This window comes from Jatropha curcas, chromosome 4 (assembly GCF_041381405.1).
Source record: "Jatropha curcas cultivar XTBG-Jc1 chromosome 4, XTBG_Jcur_1.0, whole genome shotgun sequence".
Lineage (NCBI taxonomy): Eukaryota > Viridiplantae > Streptophyta > Magnoliopsida > Malpighiales > Euphorbiaceae > Jatropha > Jatropha curcas.
This window is the reverse complement of record NC_143154.1, coordinates 25,364-40,072: the sequence shown is the minus strand read 5'-3', so window position 1 is coordinate 40,072 and position 14,709 is coordinate 25,364. Positions and strand designations below refer to the sequence as shown.

At 31.9% G+C, this 14,709-nt stretch overlaps 1 protein-coding gene across 6 annotated transcripts; it reads left to right on the top strand.

Annotated features, from left to right (window-relative positions):
* Positions 1-2,456: 2,456 nt before the first annotated feature.
* SKB1 (SHK1 binding protein 1) lies at positions 2,457-12,874 on the top strand. 6 transcript variants are annotated; one of them, XM_089720089.1, is made up of 24 exons: positions 2,457-2,650; positions 3,108-3,326; positions 3,960-4,083; positions 5,342-5,451; positions 5,873-5,962; positions 6,062-6,127; positions 6,468-6,547; positions 6,638-6,713; positions 6,824-6,910; positions 7,263-7,347; positions 7,487-7,578; positions 7,680-7,715; positions 7,885-7,953; positions 9,020-9,082; positions 9,258-9,311; positions 9,389-9,463; positions 9,759-9,851; positions 9,945-10,048; positions 10,455-10,503; positions 10,586-10,672; positions 10,906-11,011; positions 11,790-11,877; positions 12,246-12,339; positions 12,489-12,874. In XM_089720089.1, exons 2-24 carry the CDS (start codon positions 3,186-3,188, stop codon positions 12,570-12,572), a joined length of 1,953 nt encoding a protein of 650 aa, XP_089576215.1. In that variant the 5' UTR covers positions 2,457-2,650; positions 3,108-3,185; the 3' UTR covers positions 12,573-12,874. The 6 variants fall into 6 exon arrangements, 5 of the variants coding, with proteins under 5 accessions (XP_089576215.1, XP_089576212.1, XP_089576214.1 ...); XM_089720086.1 differs by having other exon boundaries at positions 11,754-11,877; XM_089720088.1 differs by having other exon boundaries at positions 2,485-2,650; positions 3,099-3,326; positions 11,754-11,877.
* Positions 12,875-14,709: the final 1,835 nt, after the last annotated feature.

Below are 14,709 nucleotides of genomic sequence, written 5' to 3'. Positions count from 1 at the left end.
TGAAACACAGCCACCAAGTGCTGATCTAGAAATATCCTAATTCCTTAAAGATTTCGTGGATGAAGCTTTTATCTCCGAGTTTGTGGATGAAGTTTTATCTCCAAATCAATTTGTGGCAAATACACCGATGACCTAAACGCAGAAAATAAATGCGTGCTCGTATTGATGACCTAAACGCAGAAAATAAATGAGTATTGAATTACAGTTTGTTGTTTTAGTTCTTCTAAATGCTAATATTTTGTTGTGTTAAAAATGTATTATTGTTTTTTACTTATTTACATTATGTTCTTTTAGCGGTAGTTACATTGTTGTTTTATAATCTTATGGTTTTTTTTTGCTAATGTTTATCTTAGACAACATTTGAGATATGTCCATAATTTAAGATTTATATCACATTTCTTAGATTTTCTACTTCAGTAAAAACATGGTAGACCATTGCTCTTTAATAAAATTGGTGCACATGTTTTGCACATTCACATCTATACATTATATTATAAAGCAATTTCATAACAAAGATGCACATACTTAGAATAACTATCTATACTAATCAAATTTTTCTGTAATTTTATTATTAAATGTGCACATTTTTAAAATTAACATTTCAATTTGGCTAAATTATTAAAAAAAATTTAATCTTTGCAAGTAGTTTTAATTGTACTCTAAATCCAATTTTCTTCTCAGAGTACCTTAAACTTCAACTTTAATTATAATAGTATCATAATTTCAAATTGTACCAAATATTGAAATAAAAAAACATTTTATTCATTAAATTTAATTTAATGAATAAAATATTATTTTTAAATTGTACCCGATATTAAAATTAAAATAATATATTGATTTTAAAATAAAGTACTTTTTATTTATTTATGTAATATTAACAACAAGTAATGATTCACTAAAATAAAATTATACCGTAATGAATAAAACATATTTTTATAAGAAATCTAACTCAAAGTATAACCTCAATAAACCATAATTAAAATTCCATGCTTAAAAAATGGCAAAACAAAAATCTAAACTAATATTATTTTATTTGGCTTTTTATGAATTTTTTTTAAAAAAATCCTAAATGATATTTGTTAGGGTGTAAACCGTGAGTTTTTAATTAACTTGTCTATGTAGGTTCCACAAAAATAATATTTTATTCATTAAATTGGGTAGAATTTAAAATTAGAGTACTATTGTAACTAAAATTGAAATTCAGGATACTAGAAAAATAAAGTTGGATTTTAGATACAATAAAAAATATTCGCAAACTTTGAGTTTTTTTTTTTTTTTTAATGCTTTGCCCTTTCAATTTAAATTTCCCACCAAAAGTAAAAAATAAGAGGGGAATTTAAATCATTGTTGATGTGGTCATTTTTCTGCATTTAATTTTGGATGTAAATGACTTTATTAGATGAAGAGAGCATTGTTTGATTTTAAAGAATAATGTAGCTAATGCAATGTTGGGCAAATAAAGGAAAAATGGAAAAATTTCAGTTCCACAAAGAAAACTTCCGTTTCTTAATCACGTGCGAATTCAGCTGTGTCCATTTAAATGAATCAAGGGAATTATTTATAATCATATGTTTCCAATTGTGTTTCAAAAATATATTTAAAATTATTTATATAAAAATCCAGTTGAATTCAATAAAAAATTACCGGTATGATTCAAAAAACATTATTAATACCTTTTAAACTCACAGCTGAATTGTTTAAGTGATAAGGCATGCTTTAATTCAGTGGATGATTCGTGTAAAATCAAAGGTTTGATTCGAATAAAAATTACTCATGGAAAGGATTAGCTACAACTGTAAAATAAGACTAGTCTCGTACTTAATGAATTGAGAAGATTCATCTTAATAAAAAAGATTAAGAAATAAGATTCAATTTGCTCTTTGAATTTAAAAGTAATGTACAATTTGCTCGAAAATATACTTTTGTACAATTTACGCCATGAACTTACACAATAAAAATTCCATTTTTCAAAAAAAAAAAGCGCTTACTTTTTACCAAAATAAAAATTTTAATTTAAATCAAATAATTTAAAAAATATTTGAGTTGAATCAAATATAATTAAAATAATATAAAAACAAATAAATATTTTTCAACAAAATATTCAGTATAATCATATATTTTTTAAATTTTATAATTTTTTAAATGAAATATTTTATTTAATTACATTGTAATTTTGTATAGTTATTGTATTTTCTTCTTTTCTAAGTTTAAACTTTTTAGATATTTTATTAATTAAAAATATTAGAAATTATTTTTCTTTAAAAAATAGATTTATTTTTTCTTCTGATGTAAATTCAGGAAATTCAGGAAGTAATATATACAAAAAGTTGATTTTTTTGGCAAATTTTATACTGTTTTCAGCGACAAATATTTTTGAGTAAACATCGGGTTATTTGCCATCTGTAGTTAATATACCGAATAAACAACATCGTTTTGATGTAGGTTAACCTTATCAAAAACCCTATATCAAAAACCCTACATCAAAACGACGTAGCCTTTTGGCACGAAGCTGTTGCCTTTTCCACATCTCATTTTCTTCTGCTTGCCTCCATCGCTCATCGTCGCTTTTCCTCTTGCCTCTCATCCAAGCTGACTCTTACAGCGACTCGACGAGCGACCATCTTTCACAAGTCGCATTCGCAGTCGCAAGGTAATTTGTTTATTATTTTCACTGCAAATGAGTATGTGGTTTGATTTTGTACGTGTAAATATTTGTTGATATGATAGAGTAAGTGAAGTGGTGGTAGGGAATTTGGGGAATGACTTAGGGTTTTGCTATTTTTCTGTTTAGATGTTAATTAGCATACTATTGTGACTATGAAGTTGCAGTGACTTTTTTCAGTGCATGGTATTTACTTGCGTCCATGCAAGGTTTTCATGCCTCACCTTTTTTAATTTATCATTTTGTGTTTTTTGCTTCTGTCTATGGAATTGTCAACTTTTTTTTACATTGTTGGATGCAATTCTGATATTGTTATTAATAGTTATTTAATTGATGATATTTTAGCAAATAGTTATGCCTATCTCACTTCTCTTTCCTCCATTACACTACTATTAGTCTTAATGCTAGCAATAATAATTATATTTAAGGCAATAAGTTGTTGCAGAGCCCATTCGAGCACTGCTAGAATAAATAAGAAGAGTAAGGAGAAGAAGTAAAAGAAGCAATAGAGCAGTGCAGGAAAATGCCTCTAGGAGATAAGGCAGGATGGGAAAAGAGCGAATCTCGATACTGCGGAGTGGAAACAGAGTTCGACAATGACATGCCTCAGCTTCTCTCTTTCAATCTCTCCTCTGGCGGTTTCGATTTCGTCCTTGCTCCTCTGGTTTGTTTCTATTGGAGTTATTTATTTAGTTGGTCTGCGTATCTTAATTATTTTAACTATTTTTCTCTCTGTGGTACTATGGCTAATAGAGGCCCATTAGCCATTTAGGGTATCAGCTGCTTTTGTTTGTTTATTTTTCAATATTTTCTTTTTAGTCTCTCATCTTTTTTTTCTTTTTTGAACACTCTATGGAAGACCTAGTCATTGGTAGTTTTTGCCATTCTCTACTTGTTGGTTATAGAATTCTCAATGACCTTGTTTGTTATGTTTCAAACATGGTGACTAGTTAGCCAGTCACATATTAGCTTATTGCTACTTTTGTGTGAATGGTAGTATGCTAACCTACATCAATGTTATGGTGGGCTTCTATGTCTTTGCTGATAGGCTTCCAGCAACATTTTTTGTATACTATAATTATGCCTATTGTTTATGAATTTCCCCGCGTCATAACATCCCTATTTCCTGGTTTCTAGGTGACAATATGCTATCTTTTTTTTTTTTTCAGCCTCACATCCTTTATATAGTTTTCTGCGATATTATCAAACTCTATTGTTTCCTATAACTTCCAGTGAGGCTTCATTAGTAAAGAGCATAAGATTCTGCTTCTGAAAAATGTATAACTTTATGACACAGATGAATCCCACCTATAGGCCGAGCTTGATGGAAAAAGGAAAAACTTGTGGTGGATCGTGTGTTCTGCCTGTCGCGGGGTCAGATTTAGTTTTGAGCCCATCACAGTGGAGTAGTCATGTTGTGGGTATGAAATCTTTGAGTTCACATCTGTAACTTAAAGCATGCAAATAGACTTCTTTGTTCTTTTTCTTTTTTAATCTATCTGTCTTGATTATAGTTTGAGCTATTCTTCCATTGAGTGTTAATTTGACAAATTTGTTCGTTTTGCACTAGTGGTTAGAATCAGTGCATAACTTTCTACTTTTTATTTGAATCAATTGAGGAAATTAAATGCTCTGACAGTTCTAGGTTCCTAATTGCTAGACACATTGCTTGATGTACTGTTCTGTTTAATTTTATGTTTTAGGTTTATCCATACTATGACTTTTGAGTTTCATATATCTTTTTTCCTTTTCTATAATGATTTTTGAGTGGTTGCAGAAAATTGCTGAGTTTAATTCTAGGATATATTTAATTGCATCAGTTCTGATGCTTTATTAAAGCAGGCAACATGTTATGATATTGTTTTCTTGCTGCTGATCTTTATTTTCTTGAAATTCATCATATATATATATATATATATATATATCGAAAAAATAAGTTCTTCTTATTGGAAGTATTTGTCACTTTGCTGAATTTTCAACTAGATCAAATCCTAAATTCAAAAAAAAAAAAAAAACTAGATCAAATCCTCACACCCTCCCCACCCCCCCCGGACAAAAATAAAAAAAGAAAAAGAAAAAGAAAGAAAAAAAGGCCTCTCTGCAGTTTTGACTGCAGAACAATATTCTCAGAATTTAGTCATAGGAAAGTGTAATATATTTTGGGTTTCAACGTTTTTTGACAAGGCAAAGTTTTGTCTGTCAGCTATTGCTGCAACGGAAGAAAAGTTACTTCAAGGTTTAGTTCGTTGGCCTGAAAATCAATTGTAACCTAGATCTTTAAGCAATTTAACCGTTCAGCTTGGTTGTTTTTTTTTCCCCCTTGAAATGAGATGCCTAAGTGGAGCTGATGGATTGCAAGCACTAGTCATGTAAATTGTATGTCAATTGCTGTAGGATATCATTATCACTTTAATACCGGTCTTTGAAACTCTTTATTGAAATTTCCTGCTTTTTCATTCAATTATGGCGCGTATGGTTCAATGGTTGGAAAAATTGCATAAATTAAACTATCAATTATTGATTCTTAACACTTGAGGCTTTACTGTTTTGACTCCGTTGGTTGTTTAATTATTGTGTTATTTAATTATGTTAGATTTCTTACTTATGGGCAATCTTGTGGGCATTGGATTCCCTTGTAAAATTCTCTCTTGTTGCGTTTTGATTTTTCTTTTTTCACAGGAAAAATTAGTTCATGGATTGACTTGGATTCAGAAGATGAAACTCTACGGATGGATTCTGAAATTACTCTGAAGCAAGAAATAGCCTGGGCTAATCATCTTTCGTTACAGGTTTAATCATTGGAATGATTTTACACCCTTTGATTGCTTTTGCAAGTATTCTAGAAGTGGTGAAGTGAATGTGTTTTAATAAGGTCATTGGGTTCATGAACACAGGATTTTCTTCGTAGAAAATATTGAATGGAAATTCCTTTCTTTATTCTTTAAAAAGAAAAAAAAAGTGCTTGTGGTCTATAAAGTATGTCTTTACAAATATCCATGACCTTGGATGTGCCGTACGAAGACATTAGCCTATAATATCCCTTACTTGCACCCACCTTTTAGAAACCAGTGGCACTAATTTTTCACCCAATTCCCTCCTAATGGTTGCAATATTTTGATATTTTCTGATGTTCATAGATATTAGGGATGGTTTTCACAGGAAAGTCCTTTGAAGAGCCTATGGTGTTAACCTTATGATTATCTGCTGCAGGCCTGCCTTCTTCCTTCTCCTAAGGGTGCATCCTGCGCTAACTATGCAAGGTGTGTAAATCAGATTTTACAAGGCTTGAACAGTATGCAGGTGCCTTTCTTAATCCCAACATTTATTTTATTTTATTTTTGTTTTGAATATCAAAATGTTTCATTATTGTCTCTATTCTAAATTACTTCCTTATTGAAGTTGTGGCTTAGAATTCCACTGATGAAGACTGAAGAGGATTCTACGGACATAAACTCAATTAATTTGGTGAGAATCCCCAATTTTTCTCAAATCTGTTCATAGGTGGATATGTATGTATTGTAAACCAAAATAGTAGGAAACAAGTGTGTTTCTTACTGGCTTCTCGATTCTCTCAATTCCTATGTTTGTGAAATAGACATGACATAAGCCATATATTGTATCTGATAAAAGATCTCCTTTTGCACGGAACATCTTGTCGTGGAAAACTCTGTTTGGGCCTTATAATCTTTGAAGTGCTGCTGAATTGACTTTGTTGAGTTAGTGTTTACTGAATATTAAACAGTTAGTTCGGAGTTTTATTGATAAGAAGCATGGAATTCATCTTTTTTAGTTTTTTGAAATGCAGATTGATTCTTGGGAACTATGGAATTCATTTCGTCTTCTATGTGAACATCACAGTCAATTAGCGATTGCACTAGATGTTTTGTGAGCTAAACTCTGGTCCCTAATGTTTTGTTCCTTCATTAGCTTTTATCTGTTATGCATAAATTCTTATAATACATGCTTGTTCTCTAGGAGTTCCCTGCCATCAGCAAACTCACTAGGCCGTTGGTTTGGAGAATCTGTTAGAGCAGCCATAATACATACTGATGTAAGTATATACTGGGTTTCAGTGCAGTGTATTTCGTTTATGAAATAAATCAGTTGCATTTTGCTTCTGTGGTTACTTTGTTTACAATGAAAACATTATTGATTTACCAGTCTTTCCTAACAAATGCACGGGGTTATCCATGCCTCTCCAAGCGGCACCAGAAGCTTATTACTGGGTTCTTTAACCATTCCATACAGGTATGCAAATCATTACTTTTTGGTGTTCCTTGTGCATAGTTGTGAGTCTTGGAGGTGGATCATGTGATTTGCCGCTTTGACATTGCTCTTCTCTTTATTGAGTCTAAGAATGGCATTACTGAGGTGATGCTAACAATTGACTTAGAATAGTTATCCTAAGGAAAAAAGTACTGTTACATATTGGAATCTTACACTTCTTGAGCAAATTTTCCAGCCTGAGATATTATTTCCAGTACTTTGATTATTATGTTCTATTTCTTATCACATTTTGTCAGTACTAATGCTTTCAGATCTAATTGTTAATTGCTGAGATGCCATTGACTAATCTTGGTGCTTCCAAAAATCTTTCCAGATTGTTCTCTCTGGAAAACCTGTACACAGCGTTCCAATGGAAAGCTTAGATTTATCTGCGAATCATCTTGATTGTAATGTTGAGAGTAAGTTTCTTTTAGTTCTGTGTCAATTCCCAAAGGTGTATGCTTCAGTTCAATTGTGATCGAGTTTTCTGTTCTGCACTGCATGCACAATCACCTATATTTCTTATATTAATGGGTTAGTACATCCTTTTGTTTGTAGGTGTGCAGAGGCATCCCCTGAGATCATATTTGGACTATGTTGGTTACCTCTTTCAAAGGATGGATCCGCTCCCTGAGCAAGAACGTTTTGAGGTGCTTCCCTCTCAAATGCACACCTAAAATATGTCATTTTTATTTTGTTTAAAATTCTTTTTCATATTAACCCTTTTGAATCCTTTGGTCTCTTATGTCAGCTTGGTTATAGGGATTTTCTACAGTCGCCCTTGCAAGTAAGTTTTTTGTGGCTCATACTTGTCTAATTTCGTTTATTGACGAAGATTTTCTGTCAACATATGACCTTTTTGAAAATGGAATTTTTCAATATTTTATAATTTATGATAATCTCTCACATTTTCATTGATTAACTACTCATTGGGAGTTTGTGATTTTCTCTTTTAGCCCCTCATGGATAATCTAGAGGCACAAACATACGAGACATTTGAGAAAGACTCAGTCAAATACATCCAGGTGTGACTATCTCTAGATCAAATTATTCTGGAACAGAATATTGAATGCTTAATAATTCCTTCCCTCTGTACCTTTCTATCATTAATGCATTTGTGGATAAAGTGAAATGCATGCTCGATAAATAATTCTGGACGAGCTTGGCAAAAGCTATTTTCATTTGTCAAGTTAAATGAACTAGTTCAAAGATGAATTTCTTACTTGCCGGACCAAAAATCGCGTGAGATTGATTCAATTATGTTTATCAATTTGCATCTTCTTTTAGATGGTTTATATTTCAATTACTTCTTTTTGTTGTTCACTTTTGTTAATAGAAGTACATCAAAGTTAATTATCAATAATATGATAAAAGTACTAAACTATAATAAACAGTTTAATGGCTCCATAAGAAAAAAAAGATGAGATGGAAGTCTCAGCCTTATATTTAATCGTCCCTCTTCCCTGATTTTTGGCTTACATAAATATTCATGTCGTTTGGTGATGTGTACAAATTTAGTTTATGTTGTTGAATATGGATATGCTTATTGAGGTTTTGCTCAAGTGAAGCAAAAAAGGAACTGAACTCTTCGAAGTTTCTTTGAGATGACCGAAGTTTAAGCTCATCTTTTTGGGTTTTGAACGGACCCTGAAAATGTACGAACTCAAGTTTCTTTGGTTCGGTTACTTCAAGCCGTTATGCTCATATTGTTTGGTCATGCATGGTTGTGCATCCCTGCCATTCCGAACTAATGATATTATGCGTATGACATCGGTTGTGATCTCTATAGGAAAATACTCTCGTTTATAATTGGCCAAGGAAAATGTCTAACATGATATTGATCCACAAAATTAATCAATAATTGTAATTCTGTATTTTCTGTCTGTTTCTTCTCTTTTCCTGTTTCTCTCTTTTCTTTCATTGCTGCTGCTGCTGTTGTTCTCTCTCTCTCTCTCTCTCACATATATATATATATATATATATATATATATATATATATATATATATGTATTTCTTTTTTCGTTATATTTTTTTGGGCAGTGATGGCAGTTTTTTGTGGCCTGTAAGATTAATGCGCATGTATTTTTCTAGTACCAAAGAGCAATTAGTAAAGCTTTGCTGGACAGGGTCCCTGATGAAGCAACCGTGACCACTGTAAGCTACCAGCTTTCCTTATTCAGATTTTTGTTGTCATCCTCCTTGTATATATATATATATATATATATATATATATATCCTGTTTCTATTCTTGCACCTTGTCTAAGGTGTATAAACTCTAATGTTCTCAAAATGTGAAGTTCATGGTGATTTTGTACTTAAATGTGGCAAGGTACTGATGGTTGTCGGAGCAGGACGTGGACCTCTTGTTAGGGCATCATTGCAGGTTCATCCTATGCCTTCTGTAGTTTGAAATTTGGTGACTCTTATGTTCCATGTTTTGTTCCTCATTATAGTATATAGGCAGCTGAAGAAACTGGACGCAAGTTAAAAGTGTATGCAGTGGAGAAAAATCCAAATGCTGTTGTTACACTTCATGTGAGTATTGCATTTTAGATTTGAGCGTAACAGAATAAAATGTTTGCTTTGACTTTAGGAATCTTTCTATAGAAATGTGGTGTAAAATCATATTTGAAACACATTTAAGCATCTGTGATTAAAGTTCTAAAATTTTGTCAACAAATGAACTTTTCTTGTGAGAGATGAACAATAAAACTGACTTATTGGTCTAGTCCTTATTAGGTGTGTAAATTTTAATTGCACTTTTTGCTTCAAGTTCCTTTCATTGTTAAACTTCCATGGATCTGAGTACAATGATCTTTTGTTGCAACAGAGTTTGGTTAAGCTGGAAGGGTGGGAAGACATTGTCACTATAATTTCTTGTGACATGCGGCACTGGGATGCTCCTGAGAAAGCTGATATCTTGGTATCTAAATGTTTTTATGTTTTAATTAGTTAATGTATTTCTGAATGCTGGCAACTATATTCTCATTTATTTGCACTTAATTTTGGTCTTTAGGTTAGTGAATTGCTTGGTTCATTTGGTGACAATGAGTTGTCACCTGAGTGCCTTGATGGTGCCCAAAGGATTTTGAAGCAGGACGGTATCTCTATACCATCGTCGTATGTATATTCTTCTCTATTGTGGGACTAATTTTGATCTCATTCTTCTATCTTGTTATGGGTAATTATGGTAAAATATGTGTTGAATCTTCTCGAGAATATGTCCACATATGCAGATACGCGGTTTTTTTTTTATTTTATTTTATTTTATTTTTTTTTTATATCATTTGTTTACCTGCATGCATCACCAGATGCTCGCATGACTGTAGTAGAATATTTTTTGAAGTTATCCTTCAAAAGTAAATGAATTTCTTCCATCTTCTGGCTATTTAAAATCTATGATAGAGAATGGTACAGCTCTTTGTTTTTATTAGACTTGAATGATCTTTCTTCTAGGGTCTTTCTTGGAAATTTAAATTTGAGGTTAAATAGAATATTGCTTGTTTTATCGATATTTCTTTTGCAGGTATACAAGTTTTATCCAACCGGTAACAGCATCAAAGTTGTACAATGATGTGTGTCCCTGTCCTGTGTATTCGTGTTGTTGCGTTCTGTTATCCCCTTCAAGCACTTCAATGGCTTCTGATTGTGCTGCAGGTTAAGGCACACAAAGATCTTGTGCACTTTGAGACTGCATATGTTGTCAAACTACATAATGTGGCATTGCTTGCCCCTTGTCAACCTGTAAGTCATCTAGTACGCTAACCCTGGTGGATGGATCTTGTCATTTTTAACCTCGTGCACAGCATGCTAGGCCTTAGATCTAACCAATGCTTGATTTTCAAGTTGGTTGTTGACAAATCCATAGACCATTGTTTTCAATCAACCATCTCATATATGTACCTGCTGTGCATCTTTCTTCAGCTTAGAAAAACTCTGGTTTTGCGTGCGTTCTCATACAATCTTTTCCTGCATAGGTCTTTACATTTACTCATCCAAATTACACAACTAAGAAAAGCAATCAGCGGTACAAAAAGCTGCAGTTTGATATAACAAATGACACTGGGTCAGCCATGGTGCATGGTATGTTATAAGATAATCTTACAGATAACTTGTCTTTTTAGATAATTGTTGCAGTAAATGAAAATTATATTTAGGGAACACTTATTTAATTTTTAATTATGTAATTTCAAGTTTTTCTCAGGAGATTTTAGGTTTTTGGACTATTCAGGGATTTTTATTGTTACTTGGAACATTTATAAAATTGTTTTCTTCCTATCTTGTATATTGTTGGTTTAGAAGGTTCCAGGTTTGGGATTCTTAATCTTAATAAGGTTCCAGTGTTCTTGTGAATGAATTTCAACTCCAAATCACAATCTATTTTTGCACCTTATAAACCCCAAAGTCCCAAATCCTTCCCTAGCCCTTGGAGTTATAGCTTGTCTAGAGCAAATGAATTGCACAAGTAAACCAAAGTTCTTCATTTTAAATTCTGTTATTTCATCTTCAGAAAATAGATGTTCATTTTAATTCCATGATTTCAGTTCTATGGAATGGAATGTAATTAAACCAAAATTCCATCAAAACAAATGGAATTTTCAAATGATTTCTCTCTTCTATCTCTATCCTTCATTTTTCCTGGTTTGTCTTTCATCACTCAACAAAGCTCTGGTTTTCCTGAAAAATTATGGACTGCAGTGCTTTTTTGTTTTTGATGTCCTTGGTTTCAATTATTGGAATTACTTTATTGCCTTGTCATAATAAAATGCTTCTTTTTACGGTGTTTGTCCTTACTCTGAATTATCTGGTTCTGATTTCCAGTAAGGGAGGTTGTTTCGGTCTGTTTTCCTTTTTGGTGTAGGATTTGCTGGGTATTTTGATGCTGAGCTCTACAAAGACATACATCTTGGCATTGAGCCTTCAACGGCAACCCCAAATATGTTCAGCTGGTATGACACTGGATCACTTGAATGATGTATTTCAACTTTGTTAGATCTTTAATTTTGGAATAAGCCCCTTAATCATTTTAAAATGTGCTTGTTTCATTAATTTTCCCTATGCTTGGCTTCGAAATTGAATATTGTCAGTGAATTATTCGTCCATAGTAATATTGTAAATATGTATGCAATGGCTCTTTCCTAAACTTGACTTTTCTGGTGTTTATTTCCTTCTTGTTTCATTAATTTTCCCTATGCTTGGCTTCGAAATTGAATATTGTCAGTGAATTATTCGTCCATGGTAATATTGTAAATATGTATGCAATGGCTCTTTCCTAAACTTGACTTTCATGTGTGTTTATTTCCTTTTCTGCTATTAGGTTTGCTATATTTTTTCCACTAAGGACACCGGTGTGCATACATCCTGGTTCTCCTTTAGAAGTAAATTTTTGGCGATGTTGTGGCCCTTCAAAGGTAATGGACAGAGAAGATGGTAAATGCTTTAAAAGTTTATAATTAGAAAAGAAGGGAAGACATGCAATAGCAGTCTTGGCTGCAGACTTTCTCCTTCATGTGCATACATGCTTAAGAGTAGTAGATTAAGAGATTTGACTGCAATGCAGGTTTGGTACGAGTGGTGTGTGACATCTCCTGTCTCATCAGCAATTCACAATAGCAATGGACGTTCATATTGGGTTGGTCTTTAGGCTGTCCTCACTCCAATATATTGCGATTAGTAGAACATCTCAATTGGTTAATTATGTTGCCTTCCTGGAATCTGAGGGACAGCATACCAGCATATGCCTGGTTCAAACATCGGTCTTTGCACTTGTTTGCAAGTCATGGCTTTGAAGTGTATTGTATAATGAAATCTTTTTAATAGGCTTTGTGCTCGTGTCATTGTAATGGTTAACTCTACAGTTTAGTGTTTGTGAGCAGAAGCAGCTAGCAAATTTTGTTGCCTGAGAATCTTTACTCTTTAATCCATGACTTTGGATTGCGAATTGAAGCGAGGCTTTTCCAGAAGATGGAACATATATTTAATCAGAATACAATAGAAGTTCGGTTAGTTCAAGTTGGTAGAAAATAAATTTGAATATTAAGAGCTGGTGTTGGCTTAGATATCTTAGATACGTTAGAGAGCGAGAATGCGGCGGCAGATCAATGTTGGCCAGTACACAGTCGATTAAATCCATATAAGAATTTCTCGATCTTTATCGGGAGTGAGTTTAATTGAATGTCTCAATCTTTATCGTGGGGGAGTTTAATTTTATAATTAAATATATATAATTTGAATATATATATATAAATCTAAAGTAAGTTCATAATTTGATAATTGACATTGTAAAAGGGAATTGTTAATCTATATATTCTTTATTTAATAATATTCTACTTTTCTTTTCCTGAATAGAAGCAGAAAAATTTTATTCATGATGAAGATGAGCAGAAATAAGAGCTTCTATTTTGGAATGAACCTCGTCCAGAATTCGAAAACAAAGTATAAAAACAAGTCACTATTTAGAGCATGAGCTACTCAGTTTGCTTGTCTTCTAATGCGAATTATAGTGAGGTTATTGTTGCTCAAAATTCCTTGCTGTGTGTGTATATGTGTCTTCTCATCCGAATTATAGTGTTGCTTAAAATTCCTCTCTCTCCTTCTCTCTCTCTCTCTCTCTCTCTCTCTGTATTATTTGTTTATGCTGTATATTTTTCTTTCAGCCTATATTTATACGTCTTTGTTCTTTTACTGATTTCTATGTATATATGTTATCAATACTTTAAATTTTGAAGAAGGGTTTTTATTAATTATAGTTGTTTGAATTTCAATATTGAATTTTTGAAAATAATATTTTATGTTGTATGGAATTTTTATGCTATTTTAGAAGAATTACGAACATTATTCTACCCAAAAAAAAAAAAAAAAAAGGATTTAATTCATTACTAAATTGTTATATCCAATTAAGTTTGATTACGTATCCTTTAATGCTAAAACAAAATATACATATATTTAATTAATCTATATAACATATTCATGTAAAAATATAAAAAAATGTATATAACAAAAATAATCAACCAAAAATATAAAATTCACCTAATTATTGTATGATGTTATATAAAAAATAATGCATTGACCTAAAATATTTATTATTATTATTGAAATTTGATAATGTATGATATGAAAAATGATTCTACTTTTATAATTATAATTTTACTTGATGCAAAATTATTTATGATTAGTCTTTAAAAATAACAAAGAAAACAATTGAATGGAGTTGATCCAATCAAATCGCATCCTTTCATCAAGTTAATTCGACATTTAATCTAATTTTTAAATCATTCATTGTTGGCCTTTTTTTTTATTTATCCCAATGTCATATTGCCTTGATTTGTATTTACTTTTTTGTTCCTTATTATTGACAATCCAATTCAATTCTAAATCCTAAACTACAAACTATATATCCGAAAGCCCTAAGTCCTGAACCCTGAGTGCGGAGCCTTAAGCCCCAAACCTGAACTTTAAATGTTGAACTCAGAACCCTAAATCTTGAATTCATATTTGAAACTCAAAATACGAAACTCTAAACTCTTATTAGGCGAGATAATCATCTCCTACTAGCCACAAGATCCTATACTAGAAAACCCAATCCGAGTTGTCCATCAAAAGTACATGAGATATCAACTATGGTGCAAGCCTGATTATAAGATTCCATGGACTAAATGTGTATATCTCTAGGTTTTTGTGCCCAAAAGCTTATACATACAATCACCTAAGCTCGATATCATTACGTCTTATAAATAAATATTATAGTCTCAAAATGTCAAGCCAAGAAATAAATAGATTGA

Bases quoted from the DNA above. Each gene is read 5' to 3' on its own strand.
- SKB1 (XM_089720086.1), top strand. From the start codon at position 3,186: ATGCCTCTAGGAGATAAGGCAGGATGGGAAAAGAGCGAATCTCGATAC. The intron at 3,327-3,959 runs GTTTGTTTCTAT...TTTATGACACAG, and splicing joins ATTTCGTCCTTGCTCCTCTG to ATGAATCCCACCTATAGGCC. The intron at 5,452-5,872 runs GTTTAATCATTG...TATCTGCTGCAG, and splicing joins CTAATCATCTTTCGTTACAG to GCCTGCCTTCTTCCTTCTCC.